Below are 25,636 nucleotides of genomic sequence, written 5' to 3'. Positions count from 1 at the left end.
ACATAAAAAAAAAAAAAACAAACAAAAAACAAAAAACAAAAACACCAGCCAGATGGTGGTGGCGCATGCCTTTAATCTCAGCACTCAGGAGGCAGATCTCTGAGAGTTCGAGACCAGCCTGGTCTACAGAACAAGTTCCAGGACAGGCTCTAAAGCTACAGAGAAACCCTGTCTCAAAAAACCAAAACACAAACCAAAATAAAACAAAAAAGAACCCCCCAAAACAGACCTAGCATTCGAGGTTCTCAACACTGCCATCCTTGCTGTGGGCTTTGTTTCCAGGCTGGTTAAGTGGGGTGTGTGCTGACTCCAGGCACGACCCGGCTTTACATAAGCAGGTTTCTCTCCTCGCGTCACTATTGCAGTGTGGCAAAGAACCACAAAACTCAGCAATTTAAAGCATTATCTCAGTTTTTGGAGGTGGCTAAACTGGCTGATTCTAGTTCTAGGTGTCCCATAAGGTGATAAGTCACACTGTCAGCCAGGCCTAAAGCGGTCTGAAGGCTGGCCTGGGGCTGAAGCGCCTGTGTCCAAGTTTAGTCTCGTAACTGCTGGCAGCATTTCCAAGTTTAGTCTCATAACTGTTGGCAGGAAGCTTCAGTTTCTGGGTACACAGGTCTTTCACAAGGACTCTTATTTTTACCCAGCCTTCCTCCAACCTGCATGACCCAAAAGCAAGACAGAAACCAAGACAACAGCCTCAACTGAGGGAAACACCATTCTTTCCGCTGTATTCTACTGGCTGCTCAGTCTAACCCACTTACAACACTCAGGGCATGCTGGGAGGGCATTTTAAAAACTATCTGCCACGCAGGGTTTCTTTTTTAAAAGTGAGACAGCCTTTTCCAGAAGTTTCCAGGAGGCTTCCCTTCACACCTGCTGGCTAGAACTGTTACATGCGTACACACACACACACACACACAGCAATCACTCACTCACAGGGGACCCAGGACCATCATCACAATCATGATTCACCACCCTTGTGGCTAGGAGCCACCGCTGCTGAGGTGTGAACCTAGCGATTCTGTCGGGAATGTGGAAGCCGTGACAGGGAGGGAAGCTGAGCACACGGTCCAGTGTCTATGATGCTCACTGCCTGAGTGGAATTCCACCAACACAAAGTTTATGTCTTTTCCTACTACTCTACTTCCAGGGTGAAGCCCAGGGCCTCTATAGGTTACAGGCAGAAATTAATGTCCATTGAAAGAATAAACGAATGAATTCATAATAAACTAGAAGATCATAGGACAGGGAATCCAGGACTGCAACCACCAGTTAGGGGTATACAGCCCCAAGCTCGAGGCTCCTTAAGATCTCAGAACTCAGGTCACCTCTTACTACCCTCATATCCTCCCCCCCCCCCCCCGCTCCAAGGACACACAGATTTGGCAGAATTATTCTCACTTTATTTCCGGAGAAGTTTGATCAGATGGAATAACACTGATTCCAGGCGAGGACAGGGGCCATTACCCCTCAAGCAACCAGTATTCTGTGGCCCAAGGTGTTCCCCCTCTTCCCAGACCTGGGTTCCCCCTCGGTTACAGTTAAATAGAGGAAGACCTCCCCAGGGAGCCTTGGGAGGAGGGACTGCCTCCTGTCCCCACCTCCTCCACATAGAGGTGTCTGAACACGGCTATTTACATATTCACATCCACCGTACCCCACCAAACCAAGGCAAATACTATAAGTGGTCCCTCCCCAGGGGAGGCCAGAGAGCTATGAGTGTATGTGTGTATGGGTAAGATGGGTGTCTGAGTGTGTGGCACACGGGTGCACTGAGCGGCAGGGCCTGCTTCCTGCCAGAGACATATCAGTCTATAAGGTGCAGATTAAAAACAACAGTGAGGACCCACCCCCAGGGTCCAGGCCACGTCCATCTTTGTTCTGTCTCTTTCTCTTCCAGACACCCAAGAGCTGATGCAAAGAAACGTTTGCAGTTGCACCCGGGTCCAAGGCAATTGCTTAAAGGACTTCTGAGGGAAAGGAGAGGGTAAAATGTCAGGGCTGAGAAGTCCCAGTAGGGATGGGTGGGGTACAGCCGGTCCAAGAGCCAGAGCTCCTAAAGTCCCTACCTGTGACCTGTGGGGGCTGCACCACTGCTTTCTTGAGGAAGGCTTCTGCCTCTGCAAATGGGAGGAGTCCCTCTGGTGTTCGACCCAGACCTTTCTCTCCAGCGGTTCCCTTTGGGGAGAAGCCGTTCTCCTGGTGCGCTGGGAGAGGCTGCAGGCCATTTACCAGGGACCCTGGCATCTCCTTGCTTGGCAGACTGTGGATATAGGGGTCCAGGGTTAGTAATCCACCTCCCTGAGAAGCCCATAGTCCATAGCTCCAGCCGGCAGCTGCCTGCCTGGCTCAGAGTCCCTGGGGTTGGGAGCTGGTACCTCCACTGTGGCTCCTGAGGGGCCAGCTCCTCTTTCTGGACAGAATCTTTCTGTAGCCCGGAGGGCCGAGTCTCTGCAGCTTTCCCAGGGTCTATCACAGCGAAGAAATGGCCATCAGTTAGGGGCGGATGAAGGGTGGGACTGGAGCTCAGGGGTGACCGGAGCAAAGGAAGTCAGAAGAGCGGGGGCGTTACCTGGGCCGGGATTGTTGAGCGTGGTCTCCTTTCCGTCCCGCTTCTGTTTGAAAAGGAAGCGCTGTCAGGGCTACGTGGATCCATTCTACTGCTCTGCCCTCCCTGCCCAGACACAGACAAGCCTCCCTACCACACTCTTCCTCGACTCTGGAGGCTTTTCCGCAACCTCCTTTCTCCAACGCCCACTCCCCAACCTGAGAATCCTGACCTTGGTTTCAGCAGCTTCTGACTTCCGGGTCCTCTTCATTATCTCCTCCAGCCGCTGTGAGAAGATCCCACAGTAGTTAGCCCACAAACCTCACCCTCAACTTCTCACCAGCTGGCCCTATTCTAGGGCTGGTAGCTCTCAGCCCTGACCCGTTCTTCCTTGTTCTATCTTCTACAATTTCAAGCCCAGATCTGGGCTACCATTTGCAGGAACTGAGGCCAGTCCCAGGCCCCGCCCCATGAAGGCCCCCTGACCCTGACCCCGACCCCAACCCAGACCCCACTGGCACTACACACCTTTCTTCGCTCTTGTCTCTCCTGCTCCTCCTTCTGGAAGTGCTTTTCCCGCTCCAGGCGCTGGCGCTCAGCTTCTTCCCGGGACCGAGCTTCGGCTTCCTCTTTCTACCAAAGATCACCATAGCTTTGGGTTCCCTCCTGCCCAAACCCACTCAGAGCCAGCCAAGATCAGCCCTCCCACCGGCCTGGGCACCTGCTTCTGCAGCCGCTCCTGCTCCTCCTGCTCAGCCTGCGCCTTTTCTCGAGCCTCCTGCTCCTCCCGTCTCCGGGCCTCAGCCTCGCGTTCAGCCCGGGCCTCCGCCTCCCGTGCCAGCTGCTCCTCCCGCATTCGTCTGGAGAATTCAGAAAATTCAAGCTTGGTTTTCACCTTTTTGGGTGCTACAAGGGCCCTCATAGTCCCTGAGGTCACACTCACTTGTCCCTTTCAGCCTGCAGCTTCCGCTCCTGTTCTTCGCGTTCCCTCTGTTCCCGGGCCTGGCGCCGCTTCTCAGCCAGGAGCCGAGTGGCTTCTTCCCGGTCTGTGGTGCCGGCCATAGGTTTGCTAGGGGTCACCGGGGGAGCAGTGGTAGGAGGGGCAGTCTGGACAGTGGTATCTGGAGGAAGATCAAGACCAGGAGTCAGCACACACGGGTGCAGGCACCTCCATCACCCCTGTATACCTGTATGCTTTCAGGACCTCAGTGACCCACTCATTCAACCCAATTGCTGCCATCACTGTCAGAGACTTGGCCTGTTATGGGCAGGAGATCCCTCTTCCTGTTCCTCTGCACTAGTATCTGACACAGGAAAAGATGGCACCTCTGCCCCACCCACCCTCTCTCTGTGCACCTGCAGGGATCTCTGTTGAGGGCTGCTCCTTCTGAGGCTGGGCTGGGGTCGGGGAGGGCACTGGGGAGGGCGCTGGTGAAGCTGGGGCCGCTGGCTCCTTCTCCTCAATGGTTCTGCTCTTGCTGCGGTTCTTGTCCTCAGGCCCTGATGGGCTGGGGCTCTCTTTTGCCTCCTCCTTCCTCCGAACCCGCCCCTTGGGTGATGCGGTGGTGCTTCGGGGGGATGGTGGTTTTGGAGGAAGGGCATGGCCTGGTCCTGGGCTGGGGCAGGGAGAGGCAGGTCTGTGCCAGGTTGTAGAGGGAGAAGATGGCCGGGCCTTGGACTTAGGGCTAAGAGAGAAGAAAGGGGTTAGAACGGGAGGCAAAGCACCTGGGTGGGCACTCCCCTCCCCCAGCATGTCACTTCTTTGGTGAAGTATTCCCTTAAAAAAAAGAAAAAGATTACTTGTTATTGTGTGGGGCATGCATGTGTGAGCACGCATGTGTGAGCGTGCTTGTGGAAGTCAGAAGGCAGCTGTGAGGTCGTTCTTTCTTTGCATCTTTCCATGGATTCCATGGATTTAACTCAGCTCATAATGCTTGCACAGTAAAGGCCTTTACTCATTGCCCCATCTTACCAGGCTCCAATATTACTTTTTGTGGGCTAGGCTGAATCCCCTCCTATCCACTCACAGTGCTATCCTTTCCTCTTAGTGCATATATCCCAGTTTGCAATTATAAATTCGTTTGTGAGAGCTTTGACTAACATCTACCTCCCCAGCAGCATGCACACTTAGTAGAGAGAGAGAGAAAAAAAAAAAGGCCTGGTTTAACTCAGTGTCCTCAGCACCCAGAACACCACAGGGTAAGTCGGTCACTGATCAAGTGTGTACTGAGTTGCTTATCGGGTGCTACTGTTTTAGGAATTGGGGGTGGGGGTGCATGTTCATAATCAAAAAAGAAAAGAGAGAGAAAAAAAGGGGGGAGGAAATAGAGGATAAAGGAAATAAAGAAGAGAAAAAGTGAAAGTCCAGGGCAGGAAGACAGCCCAGGCTATACCATTAGTTCAAGGGCAACCTGAGCTACATAAGGAGACCCTGCCTCATAAAAACAAAACAAACAAACCAAGGGGTCAGTGGGTAGAACGCTTGCTGAGCATACACACGGCCCCGTAACACCAGCATGGGAGCGGTGGGGGCAGAGGCTCCTAAGTTCAAGGTCATCATTGGGTATAGAGCTAATTAGAGGTCAGTCTTGGATACATGATGTTCTTGCCCGACAAACAACAAAAGGGACCAGTGAGATGGCTCAGCAGGCAAAGGGGCTTGCCACCAAGCCTGACAACCTGAGCGCAACTCCTGCAACCTACACACACACACACACACACACACACACACACACACACACTGGGAAGGTATGATGGCACAGGTCTGATATAACCCTGGCTACTTTAGAAGAATCACAGGTTCAAGGTTGGGCAACTTAGTGAAACACTGTCTTAAACTACGAATAAGAGGGCTGGAGAGATGGCTCAGAGGTTAAGAGCACCGACTGCTCTTCCAGAGGTCCTGAGTTCAATTCCCAGCAACCACATGGTGGCTCACAACCATCTGTAATGAGGTCTGATGCCCTCTTCTGGAATGAGGGCATACATGGAGGGAGAATGTTGTATACATAATAAATAAATAAATCTTTAAAAAAAAAAAAAAAGAAACTACGAATAAGACTCAGCATATGGCTCAGTGATAGGGTGCTTGCCTAGCATGCAGGAGGCTGAGGGTTCTATTCCCAGTACTCAGTTCATGAAGTAAGAGTCTGGGGGGGCGGGTGTCAAGAGTTGGAGCTTTGTCTCAAAAAAAAAAAAAAGTGTGCTGGGGCGGGAGAGAGCAGAGAGAAAAGGAAAAACGGGGGCAAGAAAATGGAAACCTGCCCTTTAGTAACTTCAAGTATTTGGGAATGATTGACAGAGCCAGAGCGAATGGCCAGGTGAGGCGCGGAGCCCCGCCCACCTGAGCTCAGCACCGGTGGCTGCAGAGAGCCTGGGTCGCACAGAGGCTGGTAGCGATTGCCGCTTCTTGAGGCGCTCGCGGGCCAGGGCGCTCTTTTCTTTCTCGTTTTCCCGCTCCTTGTCCTTCTTCTCCTTTTTCTGCACCTGGAGGCGCGGGATAGGAGCGAGGAGGAGGAGAGGTCAGCCGCGGTCGCGCTCCAGCCCAATCGCGCCTGTCCCCACCGTGAGATGCGGGCCACTCACCGGCGTGGCTTCCAGCCGGCGGCGGGCCAATGCGGGGCTGCCGCCGGCACCGGACTTGCGTCGCTCGGCGCGCTCCCCAGACGGGGTGCAGCGGTGCGCGCTCCGAGGGGCGCTACAAGGCGTTAGCGGGCTGGCGGAGGCTGAGCGAGGGCACACTGGCACTGCTGCAGAGGGATGAGTGCGGTCGGAGTGTGGCCCAGGCGCGAGGCTGGCCCCTGCCCGGCCCCTTGTGGGGCGTCTCCCAGGGCCGCTGCCCCTACCCTGGTCCCGGCCGTTTCTGGGCAGTGTAACCGCGCTGCGACTCCGAGCCAGGAAGGAGAGGGTGGGCGTCATCAGACGATCCACAATGCTGCTCTCCCAAGCGCTCAGCTGCAGGCTGCGATCTGGGGAGAGAACCAGGTAGAGCAGGTCAAGGCAGGCGGAGGCACAGGTGGGGACTAGGAACTGAACCCAAGAAGAGCCCAAGGATTCTCAAGAGGACTGTCACCCCCACCCCAAGTCACGCAGGGCCACACATTTCTTCCTGAGAGGTGGTCCTCCTTTTGCAGACACAGGCAACAACACACTGAGCAAGGGACTGGGAATATATCTCAGAGGTAGAGCGCTTGGCTGTCATGCAAGAGGCCCTAGGTTCAATTCCCAAAACCGGTGGGGGAGGGGATCCTAGCCAATGCCCTGCCCTGCATCACTTCAGGAGTGCCTCCTACCCTTCTCCCCAGGTGAGAGGGCTCAAAACTGTGAGCAAAGGAAGGAGCCATAACAGGATCTAGGGACGACCCCACTGCCCTCTCCCAGGTCCCACATCAGGGCCTGCCTCTCCTGATCTCATCATGCTGGCCTGGGGGAGGCATGCTTCCTGGATTTGGGGCAGTGAGGGTCCTTGTGCTCCTCCAACCACCCGTTAGGAGTGTGCCAGAGAGGCTGCTGGAGGGCCCGGTTGCCCTAGGCCACCCTGCTCTGTCCCTTCAGCTGCTGGGTTATTTTTAAGCTTCAGTCAGGTGGGGTTGGTGCAGCAGCTGATTTGGTTGCTAGGCGACAGAACAACCAAATAAAAGCTAGAGAAACTTATAAATAACTTTAGCCATGGTTCTTTCAGATGGAAGCACCAGAGCATGGTGGGAACACAGGAGCTGTGCCACCTTGGTGGGTCCCTACTTTGGACCCATCCAAGGACAAAGCAGGTGTTCTAGAGGCAGAGATGGCAGGGTTGCATGGCCCTCCAGGGCGGAGCCAGAACAGCCCCACCCTAGTATCCAGGCTAGCCTGACACTTGGGGGCAAAGCCACCTGTCTAAGGCTGGCCCGGCCAGCTGGCTGTGGTTAGAGATGAAGCCGACTGCCCACTGCCACCCCAGCCCTTAACCCCTGCCAGGCTTTCAGCCCTCTAGGCCATTATCCTTTGTGTCTGTTCTCCTATCCTACAGGACACTACTATGTCCTGGGGTCCAGACCCAAATGCCGGCTCCTCCAAAGGGCACAGAGCCCCGGGTGGGATACAGTAGGGCTGGACCTGGAGTATGAGAGCTCCAGGGATGAGCTCTGGAGGGGGCTGGCTGGCTACAAGGGGCTCTGGAGGGGGAAGGCTGAGCCTCCTCTTACTTCTACTGGGGGAGTTCCAGAGCGTGGCAGAGGACTTTGAGAGCCGCTTGTTGATTATAGAGTCCACGTGTTTGGGCAGGTTTACTGCCGACACGGAGCACCTGCTCCCACCTGGAGGGGAAAAGACACGGCATTAGGGCCGGGCCAGAAGGGAGCCAGGGGGGGCACTGAGGCCTTCCATGCAGGATGCTCTGAGGGCAGGGTGGGAGAGGAAGGAGCGGGCAGGCTAGGATGGATGGGGAAGAGGAGGCTTGACTTGACCCTGGGAGGGGGAGGGAACAAGGGAGGTGATCAGAAACAACCTTGATTGGGGGAGCCAATGAAGATGGAGCAGAGGGAAGAAATGGTGGAAAACTAGAACTACAGCCTTCCTGGCCAGACCAAGGGAAGCCATTGCCTAGGGCTGGGTGCTGCAACCCCTCCCCACAACCACCCAACATTGGCACTTGCTGACACTGCCCAGCCAAGGCGCTATGGATACAACACCCACATCCTGGGACAATGCAAAGACGTTCCTAAACAGAAGACCTACACAGTTCAGAGTTCCACATATTTCTCCAGACACACAAAGACATGCAAACACGGGCATATAGAGGTGAATACTTATTCATGCACGTATGTATGTAGACATGCACAGACAGGGACACATGGAAGATGCACACAGGCAGAAACATAATGAAGTGACCTAGCCATGACAGTTATGACAGCTTACCATGGGCCAGGCACTGTGCTGGGCACCACATACATGTTACCTCACTTGATCCTCCAAACATCTACCCACAACCTTGGAGGCCAAGCAGTGCTGTTATCCCCATTTTACACATGAAGAAAGTGAGATTTGACAAGTTAAAGGTCACACAAGGATCAGAGTTTGAACCTAAATCTGACTACGGAACCTCCTGGAGGCACACAGCCTAAAACACGAGCCTCCCAGAGCGGGCTACACGCACTTCTATGGGTACACACACTAGGTGGGATACATGAGCTATGGACCTTGTCATTGCACAAACGTCCAAGCGCAGTGGTATGTGCATGCCAGCAAGGAATCAGACCAAAATCCACAACGCGCCTATGCAAAGAAAACTCAGACAAAAAAAACTACCTTCCAAACAGAGGATGACAGTTTTTTTTTTTTTTTAAAGCATCTAGGATCTACAGGGTATTAAAGCCCTCTTTCTACACATCATCAACTAACAGTAATTGGTAGGAGGAAGGCATGTTAAGCAACTCCTAAGATGACACAGGTTTGAGGAGCAAACCCAGGTGACACATTGGATGGCTTACAGGCCATTCTGGAAGACACATGAAGCAAGACACACCTGCCGCAGGGAATAGCGAGTACCCTGTGTGTAAAATGTTCCTCCCCCACCTCAGCAGGCCCCAGCTCTGCCCAGCCACCCGCCAGCACTTCCAGCCCACTCACTAGTCTTACGTCCAGGGGAGCTGTGGTGCAGGGCCCCTGCCCAGGACCAGCGCTGCTGCCGGATTTCAGCCCAGGTCTTCTTCACTGATCGCTGGATGGCTGCTTCATAGCGTTCCTGGGAGCCAATGGGGAAAAAGAGAGAGGTCTGGACTCAGGATCGGCCACCATACCTGGGAGAAAGTCCTCCCCCATCCTAAGTTCTCCCTGACTCACTGCAGGTAACCAAGGTTACTGACTGCCGTGATTCAAGCCCATGTGCAATAGACAGATCCTCTCCACAGTTCTTGGAGAGCTTTTCTTGGCCTTGAGTCACTTCCTGAGATGGGTGGGACTCTCCTTGCCTGGGGTTCCTGGGCAGGGGTTATGTTTCCCTAGCATTGGGGATCCTGATCTTGGATCTGCCCCCCCCCCTTTTTTTGGTTGGCTGAGGCTACCAGACAGGCTAGGCTCTTATATCCTTCATAGCCTCAACAATGCTCAAACTAGACTCTATCCATGTGACGGAAGTAGGATTGTTCCCAGACACATATCTCCATACGTAGAACAGAGCCTCGGGCCTGTCACAAACACATGTGGGAGCCAGCGCAACTGCATGGACACATGGGGGCAGGGCCACAGAGGTGGATGCAGAAGGGACTGCCTGGGCACAGAGCACAGGGGACATGTGTGTATGTGTGGATGTACTTCTCTACTACATAGAGCACCGGAGGACATACATCTATGCAGACCTGCGGATCTGTGTGAACTCTGTTGGGCCTGCCAAGAACATACCTTGTTTTTCTCAAGCTTCTGCCTCTGCCGCTCCTCCAGGGCAGCCCGGCGCTGCTCGGCTTTAAGCCGCTGCTCCTCCAATCGTCGTCGGCGCTCCTGGAGCTGCTTCTCCCGAAGCGCCTTGGCCTTCTCCTCCTTCTCCAGCCACACTGCCTTCTTGGCCGCTGGGGTAGAGATGAGGGGGCATGACCTAGGGGGTTCTGAGGCAGGCCTGAGCCTGAAGCAGCTCCCAGCAGCGGTCTGCCACCCCAGTCCTGGACCATCCCTTTTCTGCCTGTCTCTATGAAGTCCCCTTTGTAGTTCAGAGCTTCCTGAAGGCAGGTCTAGGGAAACCTGCTGCCCCCACTGAACTCACATCTCTCAGGCTGGAGGGCAAGGGAGTCCACCAGCATGAGACTCTCCTGCACATGACTTGGGGGCTACTAGACAGATTTCAGCACATGATACAGAGCAGCGGTTCTCAAGCTTCCTAAGGTTGTGACCCTTGAATACAGTGCCTCATGCTATGGTGAGCCTCAACCACACAATTATTTTGTCACTACTTCATAACTGTAATTTTGCTACAGTCATGAATCATAATGTAAATATTTGATATGCAGGATATCAGATATACGACCCCATGGGGGTCATGGCCCACAGGTTGAGATCTACTGTAAGATACAGGGTCTGTCTGGGTCTGATCTCAACTATCCACTAGCTCTCAGGCAAGTGATGTCATCTCTTCAAACCTGATTCCTCCTCAAACTATGCTGAGGATTTCGTGAGGCCAGCACACACACAGTATTCTAAAGGGTCTGTAATATTTATTCACAGGAGGCTGGGGAATGTCGATGAAGATGATAATGCTATCCAAACACTCACCCAGGTACTTGGCCCGCTCTTCTCGTCGCTCTTTGGCAAGCTTGTGTCTCTCTCCTGCCTTCTTTACATCTGAGCATAGGGAAGAACAGAGAGGGTCAGACGGTTTCCTGGGGCAAATGGCTTCAGTGTTCCCTCTGGCCCCACCTCATCTTCCTGGCCTCATCCTGCATGGCAAAGAAGACTCCAGATGACCAACCCAAGGCTCAGCACTAGGGACATCACAAATACCTTGCTTGGTGGGAGGGCTGTCAGAGGCTGGTACTGCTGTTGGGGATGGCTGGCTACTCCTTCGAGAAGGCCTGGCGTCCCGTGGGCCTGTGGCTGGTGGGGTGGGTCCCCTGCTCTTTGCTTCTGAGGATGGGGAGTCTTCCTGTGGAGGAGCTGGCCGAGGCGAGATCTGCCCGGTGGGAGTCTCTGGTTCCAATGGGAGCTGCTTAGGACTAGTGGCATTCTTCAAGGCAGGAGGGGTGTCTGGGGGAGTGTCAGGAACCAAGGCTGACATCGGTGTTGGTGGCGGTGGAGGGGAAGGGTCGCCTTCTGGAGAAGGTCTTGGCTCTGCGGGAATCCTGGCTATCATAGCTGAAAGATCATAAGAGAGAGGAAAGGAGGGTCAGACTGAACGCATGTACTGATGATCGCACAGCAATCTCTCCGACGGATTTATTCGTTCATTCGTGGATATTCTATCCATGTGCCAGGCCTACTATTCCAGATATTAATGACATAATGGTGAGGGGACAGCCAGGATTCCTGCCCCTAGGGAGCTCACCCTCCAGTAGGGCAGACAGACAAATGACAGCAGAGAGGAAGTACTGTGTCCAGCGCTGCACAGCTGCCATGGTTAACCTACACATGGAGAAATGATCTGAAGGATAAGCAGGAGTTGGCAAAGCAAAGAAAGGGTCTGGTAGGGAAGAGCGGGCTGCAAAGGGGCAGATGGAGCACGGTATGTTGGGAGACCTAGAACAAATGTGTAGCATCAAATGGTGATCACTGGCTCCTATGTCTGCCTCCCTTACCTCCTTTTCTTCCCTTTAAAAAGAAATTCCATTTATTCACCTACGTGTATGTGGCTGTGTGTATGTATGGGAGGCCACATGCCACGGTCTATATGTGAATGTCAGAGAACTTGTGAGAACTGGCTCTCTCCTTTCACCATGCGGATCCTGGGGACAGAACTCAGGTCATCAGGCTCCGAGGCTGGTGATTTACCCGTTGAGACGCCCTGCTGCCCCTTCATCATCTTTCTGCTCTGCCTCTGGTCACACTGTCCAACCCAAAGGCTGGTTGGTTCACAGAGTACGTCAGGGCTGGGCACATGGGGCCAACCAAGAGGAAGGGCAACAGCATGGTACCTCTAGGATATCTGCATGGCCAAAGGCATCAGTGAGATAAGTAGCCAGCTAAAGATTGTCGGTGTGTAACCCTTAGACTTAGTCTTTAAAGCTATGAATATCAGAGGCTAGAGAGATAGCTCAATGGCTAAGAGCACTTATTATTGCAGAGGACCTGGTTCAGTTCCTAGCACTCTCATGGTGGCCCACAATCATATGTAATGCCAGTCTCAGGGTATCTGACACCCTCTTCTGGTTTCTTCTGCCATTAGACAAGTATGTGTTGCACATAGACAAAATACTCACACACAGACACATGTATATATAAATGAATCTTTTTAAAAAGTATGAATATTGCTAGACATGGTGGTGGCACACGCCTCTACTTTTAGCCCTAGGAGAGCTAAGACAGGAGGACTGCTGTGAGTTTAAGGCCAGTCGGACGCTGTAACGAGGCTGTAACGAGTCTGAAGTAAGACAATGTGGCCCCCTCCCAGCATAACTATTCATCCATGCATGGTGGCACACACTTGTTAATTTCAGCACTTGGGAGGCTGAGGGAGAAGGAGTGCTGTGAGTTTGAGGTCAACCTAGCTACACAACAAATTCTAGACCAGCTTGTCACAAAAAAGAGAACTTGTTAAACACACGTGTATGCATTCGCATGTGCATGTCACACCAAAGGACAGATTAAAACCAGACGTCAGGCTAATGGCCTGTTCTAATTGTGCTATCTCAGGACAGGGAGGCAAGCCACTCAAACCCAAACTTCTGTTTTCTCACGTGTGGAATGGGTACAACGAACCTAGTGTCGCACTTCTACCTCCCTTTCCCTGCAGGACTTGGGTCAACTGCTCTCCTAGAGAGAATTCTTCTCATGGTGAGCCCTTATGCCATCTGCAGGGGACCTCTGGCCACTTAGGGAGTCAGTGAGGACACAGCACTGATAGATGGGACTAGGCAGTATCATGGGTAACATTTTCACTCTTCCTGGGGCCCTCTGTCATGTTGAGTCCTCTGTTCTGGGAACTCTGGCTCTCTCAGGACACACAAACTCCCCATTCCTGGGAAAGGTTTTGTGTGCAGGGAGGAGACACCCAGGGAACTGTCTTTGGTTCTCTAAAGACCCTCTTCTGGGAGGAAGGCTTCTGATGTTTGGGCTCAAAGCCAGACGATGCAAGCATGGATCCCAGTCTCCCTGCAGACTGAGTGACCTTGGACAATTGTAGACCTGCTCTGTGCTACAGCTGCTCATACTACCTACGACACAGCGTTGTGAGATTAGATATAGCCACTGACGTTCACACATGCATGAAGACTGGCTCTCTATGTAGCCCTAGCTGTCCTAGAACTGCTATGTAGACCAGGCTGTCCCCAATAGGACAAGAGACCCAGCTGCCTCTGCCTCCCAAGTGCTAAGACTAGGCAGGCACTACCACCAACACTCGTATTTTACCGAGTGCTCCCTACATGTAAAGCCAAATGCTCTAGTTCCATCCTCGTTGTTTATGAAGGAGACATTATAAAGACATATTACACATAGAAAAGACATATAAAGACGTGTTCATAAAGACAAGAAAGTAAAGCACAGCCTGATGGTGATGGCGTTCACCTTTAATCCCAGCCTTGGGAGGCAGAGGCAGGTGGATCTCTGTGAATTTAAGTCAGCCTGGTCTACAGAGCAAGTTCCAGGACACGCTCTAAAGCTACACAGAGAAACCCTGTAGTGGTATTTTACTTGTATTTTAATAAGTTAAACTTGCCTGAGGATCAGAAAAGTAAAACAGCCACACTGGTCACCCTTATAGACCAGGCAGCAATAACACACACCTTTAATCCCAGTAGCCACACTAGCTTGCCATAGAAACCAGTAGTGGCACACACCTTTAATCCCAGAACTAGAGAGGAATATAAGACAGAAGGAGACAGCTCTCAGACACAGTCTCATTCTGAGATTTCTGGAGGCAGGATTGCCATTTCAGACTGAGGTAGAGGTAAGAGCCAGTGACTGGCTGCTTTGCCTTTTGGATCTTCAGGTTGAACCCCAATTTCTCTCCCTGAGTTTTTATTAATCGTGCCTCAAAACCCTGTCTAAAAAAAACCAGAAAAGAAAGAAAAAGAAAGTAAAGAGACGGACAGACTAGGGGGAGTCCTTTTTGTTTCCTCTGAGACAAGGATTCACTATGAGGGCTAGCCTGGCCTGGGAGAACTGGTGTGCTCTTGCCTCCTTCTGAGTGCTAGGATTCTGAGCACCTGCCACCACACCCAGCTCGAGAACATGAGGCTAGGAAGTGACCCAACCTGGATTTGAACCCGGTATCATCAGCAGAGTCTAGGCTAGTGGTTCTCAAGCAAGTGAGGCACAAACCCACACAGGGGTCACATATCAGACATTTACATTACGATTCACAACAGCAGCAAAATTAAAGTTGTGAAGTAGCAATGGTATAATCTGGCTGGGGTCTGTATGAGGAACTGTATTAAAGGCTCACAGCACAGGAAGGCTGAGAACCAAGGCTCTAGGCCCTTCTCCACAGACTCTAGCATCAATGTAAACAGTCTGGACGTTAGGCAATTACACCACCCCAGGTTTTTACTTTCCTTTCACTCCTTCCTGTCCAGCTTCCTGGGCTGCAGGCAAGAGCCCAAGCTGAGGCCTTGTCTTCTCTCATGACCCTCAACTCTGACAGCTCCTTAACAGGTGACCCAGCTCTTCATACCAGTCAGAGCTGTGCCTAGTCACCTCCCAGCCAGGTGCAAATTCCTGAACTAACTTCGCCAGGCAACACTAACGGCAGCCACTGAGTGAAGGCCTGCCATTCACTGGGGGATACCATCTTCCCCCATTCCACAGACGAGGCAAACAAAGCTCATTCCATGAAAGGATTTGTTCAGGGTTATAAAAAACAGTATTTGGTGGAACGGGATTTGAATCCAAGGTTGCCTGAGTCCAAAGTTTAGGTGTGTAAGTCTTATTTTAAAAGCTGAGGGTGAGGCTTTGTGTGGTGCCTTCCTCAAGCACCTGTGTATGCTAACAGGTGTCGCAAGGAAACTGGTAGGCGGGTGTTTGTCTACACCCAGGCAAATCACACCCACCAGGTAAGACGGTGAGTGTCTAAGTAGGGCTTGACTACCGAGACGGATTGAAGCTGGGAGGAGCGGGGCATATGGCATCAGATGTTGTCAAGGCCTGGCTGTGGCGATGACACCATCACAGACACAGATGGTTACTGGGGACACCATTCCTGGCCTCCTCGAGTAGCACCCGTCCTGGAGAAGCCATCCACATCCCCTCTGCCAGACCTCCTTCAGGTCAGCATGGCCCCCAGGACGTTATTCTCGGAGCTGGCTATTTGTTTCGTGCTTACTTGACCCACCAGCCACACTGACACGGCTGGCCCTGTGATGCTTTGCTCTGCTTTGGAGAAGACAGACTTCAGGTGGGGCTTCCCTTCTGCTTTGCCGGCTGGGACTTGTGTCGCTCTGCCAGCCCCTCCCTGACTTCCTAACCTCTCCACAGTGCTGTGTGCCCCAGGGCTGCCAGGAGCTCACTTCTTCTCTGGCCCCACATTCCGTGGTGACGTCACCCAGACTCACAGCCCTAAAAACCATCCCTGTGCTGACAGCAACCAAATTTGTTTCTCCAGCCCAGACTTCTCCCTGGAGGACCAGTTTCACCCCTGTACCTCCCCCCTGACACCCCAGATGTCTCATAGATGTCACAAAGGTAACCACTCCTCCCGCTTCAGTTTTTCCCAGCACAGCTGTGGCAACTTCCCAGACCTTGGAGTCACTTCGGATCGGCTAATCTGAGCCAATCTTCTGGGATTTTTTTTTCATGACGTACCCCAAATCCAATCACTTTTCACTACTTCCATTTCTCTCTCTTCCTCCCTTCCTCCCTTCTTCCTTTTTTGAGACAGGACTTCTCTGTAGACCAGGCTGGCCTCAACTCAGAGAGATCCACCTGCCTCCGCCTCCCGAGTGCTGGGATTAAAAGCATGCACCACCACCACCCAGCACTACCTCAGTTCCCATCACCTTGGCCCACCCCTTTCCATTTCTTGCTCTGTTCCCTTGCTCTTTTCTCAACACAGCAGCTGGAGGGATCAATTAACAATGAGTCACATCACGTCACTCTTTCCTGAAATCCCCGAACATACCCCCATCTCATGAAGATGAAACCCAAAGAGGTCACAATGGAGCACAGACTCTCCAGACTATTACTTCTCAGACATCATCTCCCCAATTCCCCTTCTCCGGAGTTCAGCCCCTCCAGCCATCCTCCCTATGTCCCTCTGCATTGGGCTGCAACTTGCAAGTCCTGTAGGAATATCTTTGTTCCCAACTTCAGCCAGGCACACTCCCTCACCCCCTGCAGGTCTCGTTTCTCAGTGAGGCCTGCCTTGATTTAAAACTACAAACTGGAGTGCCAGTAAGATGGCTCAGTGCGTAAAGACACTTGCTGTGCACGCTTGATAACCTGAATCTATCCCTGGATCCCACACCATGCTGGGTCAGTGCACACCTGCACACACACACGCACACACACACGCACACACACACACACACCATATATAACAGTAAATTTAAAACCAAAGACCTTAATTAAATTTTCCTCTCCTCTGTTCTATTGTCCTTTACCAGTCACTCTAGATAAGCACCAACCTCATTTTTGTTTGTTTTTCAGTACTAGGGCTGGGCTTGACCCCAGAGCCTCTGACATCCTAAGCCAATATTCTACCACCGAGCTGTAACCTCAGCTTTTGCCACTTTTATGCCCACCCTGACTCAGGACTCACTCTAGAGTCCAGCCAGGCCTTGAAACCTCAATCCTCCTGTCCCACCTGGCTGAGCAGCTGGATTTACCAAGCTTTTCTTCATTTCCTTTTTGAGATCTCTCTTTCGTTTATGTGTGTGTGCACTTGCGCCACGTGTCCATAGGCCGTAGAGGGCACTGGATCCCCTGGAGCTCCCTGGAGCTGGAGTTCCTGGCAACTGCAGGCCAGCTGACGTGGGTACTGGGAACCAAACTCTGGTCCTCCAGAAGAGCAGCACGAGGAATTTTCCCCTGTGCAATCTCTTCAGCCCTTTGTTTTCTTTATTTACATTTGTCTAATGTTTAGTGGTAAAATCACTTATTTGGAGGCTTGACGTTGGAGGGGGCAGAGGACAATGGAATCTGACATCACTGGCAAAGCAGCATCTTCTAGAACTGGTCACCACCAAAGCCTCTTTTTAGAAACAGAGTCCTGATATGTTGCCCAGGCTGTGTCAACTTCTAGAGTTCCAGCTATCCTCCCGAAAAACTGGGGTGACAGCTGTGTGCCACCACGTTTGGTTCACAAATCCCATCTTACAGTGTCCCCACTGTTAGCCTATGGTCCCCAGGGCTACAACTGTTTGTCTCATTTTATCCTTAGCACCAACAGAGATGGGGACATAAATGCCCCATAAATAAGTACCTGGGAAATGAAGCCCCACCCTGGCAGAGAGCATCACCATTCCTTACCTGGAGGACTTCAGAGTCCTGCTCTGCCACACCCAATTCCTACTCTGCTCTCCACTGAAACTTGAAACTTCGATGGTGTCATCTGCTCTGAGGACAGAACTGAGACACCAGAGCTGAGGCCCCAGCTCTGGCATAGGCTAAAGGCCTGGTCTCCCTTCACCACTTGTCTTCAATCTCTACCTTCCCTGATCCCTGCTTGTCCCCTGAACTCTAACTCTCCCGACCTTCCTTTCCGTTCTGATAACTACCCAAGCTCCTCTTGCCACAGGGCCTTTGCACGTGCTCTTTCCCTTCTTCTCTTCATTAACTCTTCCTTCTCCTCTGGTTTAGTCACCTTTTCCTAAGACAGGCATTCCTTGGCTTCTCCAATTGTCACAAAATTCTTTATGACACACAGTTGTTGCTCCAGGAGCTTCTCTTGGGAGCACTGTCCTATACTGTCAAGCTTCTCTGTGTCGTTTCTTCCTCCTCGACAGTGAGGAACAGTGAGGAAGCCCTAAAAGGGCTGGGTCATCACATCTGCTCGGCTCAGCTCTGCCTCAGCAGCAGCTACCAGAATGCCACGCCACATCCACGTCCAAGGAGACAGTCAAAAAGTACTTTGACAATAGAATGCCACGCGGTGAAGCCACCCTAGCCTGAAGCAGGTGTATAGGAAGGAAAAAGTTTCCTCTCATAAAGAACAGATCTGTTGGGTGTGGTGCCACAAGCCTTTAATCCGTCACTAGGGAGGATTTCTGTGAGTTCGAGGCCAACCTGGTCTACATAGAGAAATCAGGACTACACAGCAAGTTCAGGACAGTCAGAGCTACATAACAGAGATCATGTCGAGAGAGAGAGAGAGACAAAGAGAGAGAGAGAGACAAAGAGAGAGAGAGAAACTGCGTGGCTATGTATTCTGAAGTGCTAAACACTTGAAAGGAAGAAAAGGACCTCCATCTCAGCGTAGTTTGGGCGGGACCCTGGACAAAGGTACTCAGGTAGACGTTAACAAAAATAATAATGAGTGTTTGCTCCAGCAGCTGAACAAGAAAAATTTCTCAAGAGGCAAACAGGACACTTGGAACTACTTTTGTGACCTGGCAGGCTACTGACCCTGAATACAAATATTCCCTCAGAATTACGCCAACGCTGACAAAATGCCATCAGGATGGCATTACCTGAGACAGCTTGTGTTAATCCAAATGAATTCCCAGCTTAATTCTCTATACAAATATGGTTGATTCTTTTCTGATTATTCAACTCAATCAAATATGATCCTTAGCTTACTTAATTTTATCTTGCTTTTGGATTGTGCCAGACTGGGAGGGTTTACCCACTGCCAGTTTTCTTCTGCTATGTTGCTGTCCAGCAGAAGTGTTTGCTAAGAACTGGATAAGCAGAGATAATTTGTATTTATTCCTTGGCACGAAGAACACTTGCAGGGCAAAGGTGCAGGAACTGGTTACGAGGCAGTGTCGGAAAGTCCTGCCTTTTCAAGAGCTCTTAAAAGGCCTGCATCTGGGGTCTGCTAAGGGAAGGGGGCCAAGCCCCTCCATGAGCCTGCCACATGGCTGCTGTCTCCTGGCAGTCCTTACATGCAGGTTTCTCTCTTCTGCCGCCCCAGCTCCTACTGGGCCAGTGGCCCCTCACAGCACTGATAATTTGGTCTCACCATGTGTCTGCCCGCCATGCCGCCCCATGGAAAAACTCACTAAGAGAAGAAACCGGGCCTTAGTCCTTTCTGTAGCACACACAGACCATGCTCACGGTAGAAACCAATGTCTGATCAGTGAATACCTAAGTAGATGGATGGATAGATGGACAGACGTGGAAAACCACTTATATAGTGTGTTGTAAGCTAGGCATGATGGTATACACCATGTTCTGGTACTTGGTAGGTGAAGGCAGGAGAATCAAGTTCAAGGCTAGCCTCAGCTACATGAAATCCTACCTTAAAAAACAAAGAAAAAGAGAGAGTACATAGTAGGACCTCCAAAGTGCTCCCAGGCATGGATGTCTCTTTAAATTTGAAATGTCATGACTGTACCAAGACCCTGTTGTCCTCTGCCAACTCCGAAGCCATGTCCTCGTATGTGACTCGATTCTCATAACCACCCTAAAGGGAAAGTATCATACATCCCCCCGCCTCCTTCACAGGTAAGATAACTGTTACTCACGTTAATAGATTGTTCAAGCCAGGGGCGGGGTTTGAACCCCAGTGTTGCTTAATGACAAAATCTTATGTCATGCTGTTCCTGTCAGCTATCACGTCATCATTCCCTCAGGCTCCCACCAGTGCCTTAAGAAGGAAGTGATTCGGTGGCTCCCCCAGGGAGGTTCCCCACAAAAGTGAAGGGTGCAGGTGGGGCAGACAGGCCTTGAGCTAAGAGCTCAGGAATGCAGGATAGGCAGGCTCCTGCCCAGGCTGGCCAACAGGAGGCCGGAAGGGAGGTCCATCTCCAAGGCAGAGCTGAGTGTCTCCAGGTGGGAGCTCAGGGGAGCAGCAGGGAAGCAGAGGCGTGATACAGACAAAGGACACAGGACAGATAAGTACCTCCGTTCTTGCTCTGGCACCTGAGGTGTCAACATTAGACCACAGATGAAGACAGGGGGACAGACGTATGGAGATGGAGAGGTATACACATCAGAGAGAGACCAAAAGCGAGCACCCGAGAACGGAAGCAGACAACATAGACAAGAGCACACACAATGATGAGACAAGACATTCTTGTGTCTCCCTCACGGAATAGACTTGGATTGATAACACACATGTACAGAAACACAGATACTTGAAACAGACAGACGTACCCACATAGACACGCCCACAAGCAGCCAGGTCCTCCCTCTGAACCACAGCAAATAGAGAGCCAGTTTCCCCTGCATACTTCTCTAGCCTTGTCCCTGTGGCTTCTGCTCTCCCCCCTCAGGGCATTCCTTTACCTGGGGCCAGAGGAAGTCTGATTCATAACAGCAACTAAGGCTTCTGGCTGGCCCAGCTAAGTATATAACCTCGTTAGTTCATTCAATCTTTGATATGATCCTGGGGGGGGGATACTGTTACCCCACTTTACAAATCAGGAAAACAGATTCTGAGATGGAGACACTTGCTAAAGCCACACAGCTAGGGAAGGGTAAAGGTGGGGTTTGGACAGGCTCAGCTTAATGTCTCCATGACCCTCACTCTGCTATCAGATGGGTCTGCCAGGGTCTCTCCGCCTGGAGAGATCTGGGCTGAGAGAATGAGGATGGTTAGGAAGCACAAAGCCCGAGGGATGCCTGACCAGACCAGGACAGGTGTTTCTTGATGTTTCCTAAGAGCAGCATTAGGCCTGACCTGGAGGAACTTAGCAGTCATAAGCAGTGCACTGGGAAAGGCCAGCCTCCCCGGAGCTAGGAGGCAGGGTCCTGAAGCTAGGCTGAAGCTTCCGTAGTCCTAAGGAGACAGGCTCTGAAGGAGCTCCCTGGCAGGACCGGCGGCCATTGTTTCCTAGCCTCCAATCAGGAGCACCCACTTCCTGTTATTTTAGGCGGCAGGAAATGACCCCAGCAGCTCAGGCTCCACCAGGTCCCTCCCTCAGCCCCAGCCCAATGTCTGAGGAATGGGCTTTTAGCTAGGCTGTCATCACCACAAGAGTGATGTGCTCGGTCCCCAGCTGATGGTCTTCACAGGGAACCCAAGGGCTAGCTGCCTCTACCAGTGTCTGCAAGAAAACATGACTGGGGGTCCCCTGAACCACGATGACCACTGAAGTAAATTTTGGGAACATGGTGGTCCAGACCCTGTCACTGGCTTGCTTGGTCATAATTCTGTAGAAAGATTTGGTGCCTAAGCTTCAAATCTTGCCTCTGCCAGCTCCTAGCTGTGTGGCTTTAGGCAAGCAACCTTACCTCTCTGGGTCTCATTCATAAAATGGGCAGAGAATTAGTCCCTACTCATGTCATGAGGAGCAAATGAGAGTACACGTGATATACTGCCTGGCACAGTGAAGGCCATGAACAAATGGCAGGGTCGGGGGACAATAACAATAAATTTGGAGAGCCAAGGAATCACTTCCTTCCCCAGGTCTCCTCTGACAGCTGGGGAGGAACAGCAACATCAGTTCCCTACCCCAAGCTCCCACTCCCCTCGGGAAAGAGCTGCAGCTGAGAGGTGATGTTGGACGCCGTGCCCAGGGGGTGCCAGGCAGAGCCACCACCAGTCAACAAAGCTGCATTATTTAAGCCTGCCTCTCTGACTCCCTCCCTGGCCCAGAGGGAACACAAGGACATGATTCCCAGCTGCTTATGACCTCTGGTCAAGCTCAGTCAGATTTGAGACCTGCTCCAACAGCCCTCAAAGGCCACCACTCTAGTCTAGAGCCCTGCTTTCGGCTTCCTGCTCCTTTCTTCACCTCTGTTCCACAATAGCCAGAGGCTGTCCTTAGTGGGAAAAGGGCTAAGCTGGCCTAGTGCCCTTACTCCTCATTTGCATATGCGTGACTGCACATTAGAGACTCATTAAAGGCCTCAAACTGAGCCCACCAGTCCAGTGAGGGGGAACTGTCAGTAGGAGGTGTCGGTCAAGCAGGCTGCTGCACATATACCTGTGGCCCATTGGGCCAGTCTCCCCAATTTCTACTCAGTGTTTCAGGTCTGTCCACTCCAGGGCTTCCTCCTGCTCCGTGAGGCGGTCCACAAACAAATCCCATGCTCTGCAGCACTCTGCGGGCTGGCACACACCCCTGCCGAGAACACATCTGCCTTCTTCCTCACTAAATCGGTAGGTAGCGTTCACCGTTTACCGCCTCAGCACCACCAGCACCATGCTGTCATGGTGGGCCCACCGGACAATGTGTTTTATCTCTCCTCCTGTCACTGCCTTATATCAGGTCTAGCAACCCATCTTCCCTTCTCCAGATACACTCCAGCTGCCTCACAGCTTCTAGAAGTCCCGAAGTCCCTCCCCTGGTATTCTGCCCTGTTCACACTCACACCATTCTAATGGTGCTCCGTCTCTGGGCCTCAGACTCCTGACAGAATTAGGAATGATATCAGAAATAAACAAACCTAATCCAGGCACTGGTGGCCTTTAATCCCAGCACTCAGGAGGCAGAGGCAGGCCGATTTCTGTGAGTTAGAAGCCAGCCTGGTCTACAGAGTGAGTTCCAGGGCAGCCAAGGCTACACAAAGAAACCCTGTTTTGTAAAACCAAAACCAACCAACCTAGGCTGGTACCAGGTGCTAAGAGTGTATGTATGCATCTCTTTTGAAGAGTCTGATACCTCTGAGGGGTCATTTCTAGCATCATGTTTAGTATATAGATGGGAAAGCGTGAGAGTCGGGTTTAGAAATGCCCCCATCACACAGTGGAGGTCATGACATAGAGCTCGAACTGACTCTGGAGTCGAGGCTCTAAGCTGCTTCCCAGTTCCCGCCCTGCCCTCTGCCATAGTTCACGCCTCCCTGCTGGCAGCAGTTCTAATGAGCCTAATCACAATCACGGTGATCACACTTTATTGAGGGTGGCTGGTGCCTGCGTGCCAGGTTCCTTCGGTTCAGCATCTCTGCCCCTCAATCAACCTCATGAGGCGCACAGGCAAACCCTGTCCCCTGTTTTCCAGGGGCGGAATACTGGCTCCACCACAGGAGCCAGGAAACAGCTGCCTGCGATTTCCAGCCAGGTCCTCTGACGTGGGTGCCACCCTTGTCCCCTGCCCCATGCTGTCTGCCGTTTGTTACTGCTCATCATACAAGTACACAAAAGGTACCTGAAGTCAGCAGGGTCATGTCACCAACGTTCAGAGACAGGCCACTGTCCCAAACTCTCCGGCACACACTATGGGCACATCATTTACTCCCAGGACGGCATTGGTCCGGTCACTTTTAGATTCTCACTAAGTAGGGACAAGCCACCATCCCGACCCAGCTTCTCATGTAACTCCATCTAGACCCTTGTGAGTAGAAGAGCCGTCCCAACCCAGGCCCCTGCAGGTGACCCTCCACCCTCAGCTAGGCCCTCACTAAAGCCACACATTCCACCCCGGCCCTCATACTCAGACTGGGCCACCCATCCAAGTGCCCTAATTATAAACCAACCAGTGCTGAAGCTGTGTTACTGCCCTCGTTCAGGGTTTTGTGCACCAAGTGCCAAGGACTCTCAGGTGCAGAATGCCAGTAAGCAGATGGATAGACCAGGCTGGGCCTCCCTAGGTGGTCCCTCTCAGGCTCTATGGAGCCAGGACAAACCCCTCCACCCTTGTTGCCAACACAGCCTTTAAACCCTCAGAAACACACCACTCTTCTGTCCTCTTGGGCCATCATCGGTCCCCTCCAAGTACCCACGCTGACACGGGGAGGAGCCCACCCACGGCCAAGCAACCCCACCTCATCCCGGGTGCTCTCCACACCCATAGCCACTCTTTCATCCTGCGTCCACACCCCAGAGGGGCAGGGAGGTGGCAGGATTAGTCTGGGGACTTGCTGGGGGTGTGGGTGGGAGATGGGGCCACCTCCCCCCAACTGCGTCAGTGGGTCAGGAATTGGGTCCTCAGAGTTCATGTTTTTCCCTCCCCTTCCAGGAAGAAAGAGTCCTCCCTTCAACACCAGGCCCAACCAGAATTCTGTCCCCACCCCCTCATCAGCTGCTCCCAGATCGAATGGGATTTGCAGAAGTTCAGGGCACTGGTGGTTGGTGGGGTGAGGGGTGAAAAGGAGAGCTTTGGTGGTCCAGGGCCTGGAAGTTGTGTGTGTGTGTGTGTGTGTGTGTGTGTGTGTGTGTGTGTGTGTGTTAGCATCCAAAAACCTCAGTCTGGGGAATGATGTGGCATGCCGGGAGTGCCATCCCTGAGCCTTCGCCTCATTCTACAGTGCGACTCCCGCCCCAAAGAAGTGAAGTGGTGCCGGCAGGGCCAGCAGATCTACCTCTGTCACTCCTGTCCCAAATCGGACTGGGTGGGCTCCCAAGTAGGCCTGGCTTCAGGGAAGGCGGCCCACTCCCCAGCTCCCGCCCGCGCCCCAAACAATACCGCCTCCCCCTCCCCCTCGCCTTTATCCGGCGGGTTACTTGGCAGCCACTGCTAAAGACCTCCCCCTCGTCTCCCTCCCCTCCTGGTCGGCCGGCAACAGCAACAGGCCCTTTGCGCGGCAGCTGGACGGATGGGGTGGGGGCGAGGTCTGGGCCAGGGCCTGGGCGTGGGGGTACAAGGGCCTAGCTTCGGCATGTAGGGTTCCATGAATCTGAGCCCCCCAACACACACATTCAGGCTAAGGTCACACGTGCCCATGGAGGATGGAGAGAGGGACAGCAGCTCCAGCTCAGTAAAAGAGGATCTTCAGAGTCTGGGGTGGATCTCCAAGGAGAGTGGGGGTGGGGAAGAGAGGATGGCACCGGGCTGCGGCAGAAGGGTCACCCCATCGATTCCCTAGCCGGGTCCCCGCGGATCCCGATGCCCTGTGCGTCCCGGCGCCGAGGTTGGGGGAGGAGGCAGCTGTCAGAAGATGCGTCCGTGGCCCCGAGCCGCGGCCGCCGCAGCCTTTATTTTTAAACTTCTAAGTGGTCAGAGGGCGCGGCGGGGGAGGGGTCCCCGCCCAGCCGCCAACCTCATCCTTGGCCGCCCCGCGGCTGCTCGGCCTCCCTCCCAGATCTCTCTTGCGTGGCTCCCAGCTTACCTGCGGGTGCTCCCGGCCCGGGCTCTGCACGCGGGCCGTTCTCCATGGTTGTGGCGTCAATGGAGGTTTTGGGGGGTCTCAGCGGCGGCGGCGGCGACGGCCCAAGGCCAGGACGGGGGTCCCGCGGCGCATCCCGCCCGGCCCGCCCGGCGGGCAACGACTTAAAGGCGGCCGCGCTCGGTGTGGGAGAGGTCGAAGCTGGTGGCCAGTGAAGCTATGAGTTGCCGGCTACCCGGTGTCGGTCCTCCGCAATCGCGATCCTGCTCCTTTGCCCCGCGCCGGCCCAGTCCTGGTCGCGGCCCAACCCTATTGTACAGCCTGGGCTGGGCCTGGCCTCTCCGCACGTACCAAGTGCGCGGGGGAAACCCACCC

The 25,636-nt window shown here is 52.9% G+C and overlaps 1 protein-coding gene across 9 annotated transcripts; it reads right to left on the bottom strand.

The window, feature by feature from the left end:
• Positions 1–1,384: 1,384 nt before the first annotated feature.
• Map7d1 (MAP7 domain containing 1) lies at positions 1,385–25,636 on the bottom strand. Of its 9 annotated transcripts, none has more exons than XM_026782003.1 (18): positions 25,265–25,633; positions 11,018–11,368; positions 10,790–10,858; positions 9,929–10,092; positions 9,158–9,272; positions 7,735–7,845; positions 6,397–6,519; positions 6,137–6,300; positions 5,895–6,037; positions 3,893–4,236; positions 3,495–3,672; positions 3,273–3,411; positions 3,080–3,184; positions 2,784–2,837; positions 2,576–2,618; positions 2,382–2,472; positions 2,073–2,266; positions 1,385–1,973 (listed from the first exon to the last, which is right to left on the bottom strand). In XM_026782003.1, the coding sequence occupies exons 1-18, from the start codon at positions 25,308–25,310 to the stop codon at positions 1,963–1,965; spliced, it is 2,445 nt and encodes an 814-aa protein (XP_026637804.1). In that variant the 5' UTR covers positions 25,311–25,633; the 3' UTR covers positions 1,385–1,962. The 9 variants fall into 9 exon arrangements, with proteins under 9 accessions (XP_026637804.1, XP_005353303.1, XP_026637803.1 ...); XM_005353246.3 differs by having other exon boundaries at positions 3,908–4,236; positions 25,265–25,631; XM_026782002.1 differs by having other exon boundaries at positions 6,137–6,519; positions 9,167–9,272; positions 25,265–25,636.

The sequence above is a fragment of the Microtus ochrogaster genome, chromosome 10 (genome assembly GCF_000317375.1).
Source record: "Microtus ochrogaster isolate Prairie Vole_2 chromosome 10, MicOch1.0, whole genome shotgun sequence".
Classification (NCBI taxonomy): domain Eukaryota; kingdom Metazoa; phylum Chordata; class Mammalia; order Rodentia; family Cricetidae; genus Microtus; species Microtus ochrogaster.
This window is presented reverse-complemented; position numbering and strand designations above follow the sequence as displayed.

Bases quoted from the DNA above. Each gene is read 5' to 3' on its own strand.
- Map7d1 (XM_026782001.1), bottom strand. From the start codon at position 25,310: ATGGAGAACGGCCCGCGTGCAGAGCCCGGGCCGGGAGCACCCGCAG. The intron at 4,237-5,894 runs GTGGGCGGGGCT...CTTCTCTCTTAG, and splicing joins GCCACCGGTGCTGAGCTCAG to CCCTAAGTCCAAGGCCCGGC. The intron at 2,267-2,381 runs GTACCAGCTCCC...CTATATCCACAG, and splicing joins CCTCAGGAGCCACAGTGGAG to TCTGCCAAGCAAGGAGATGC.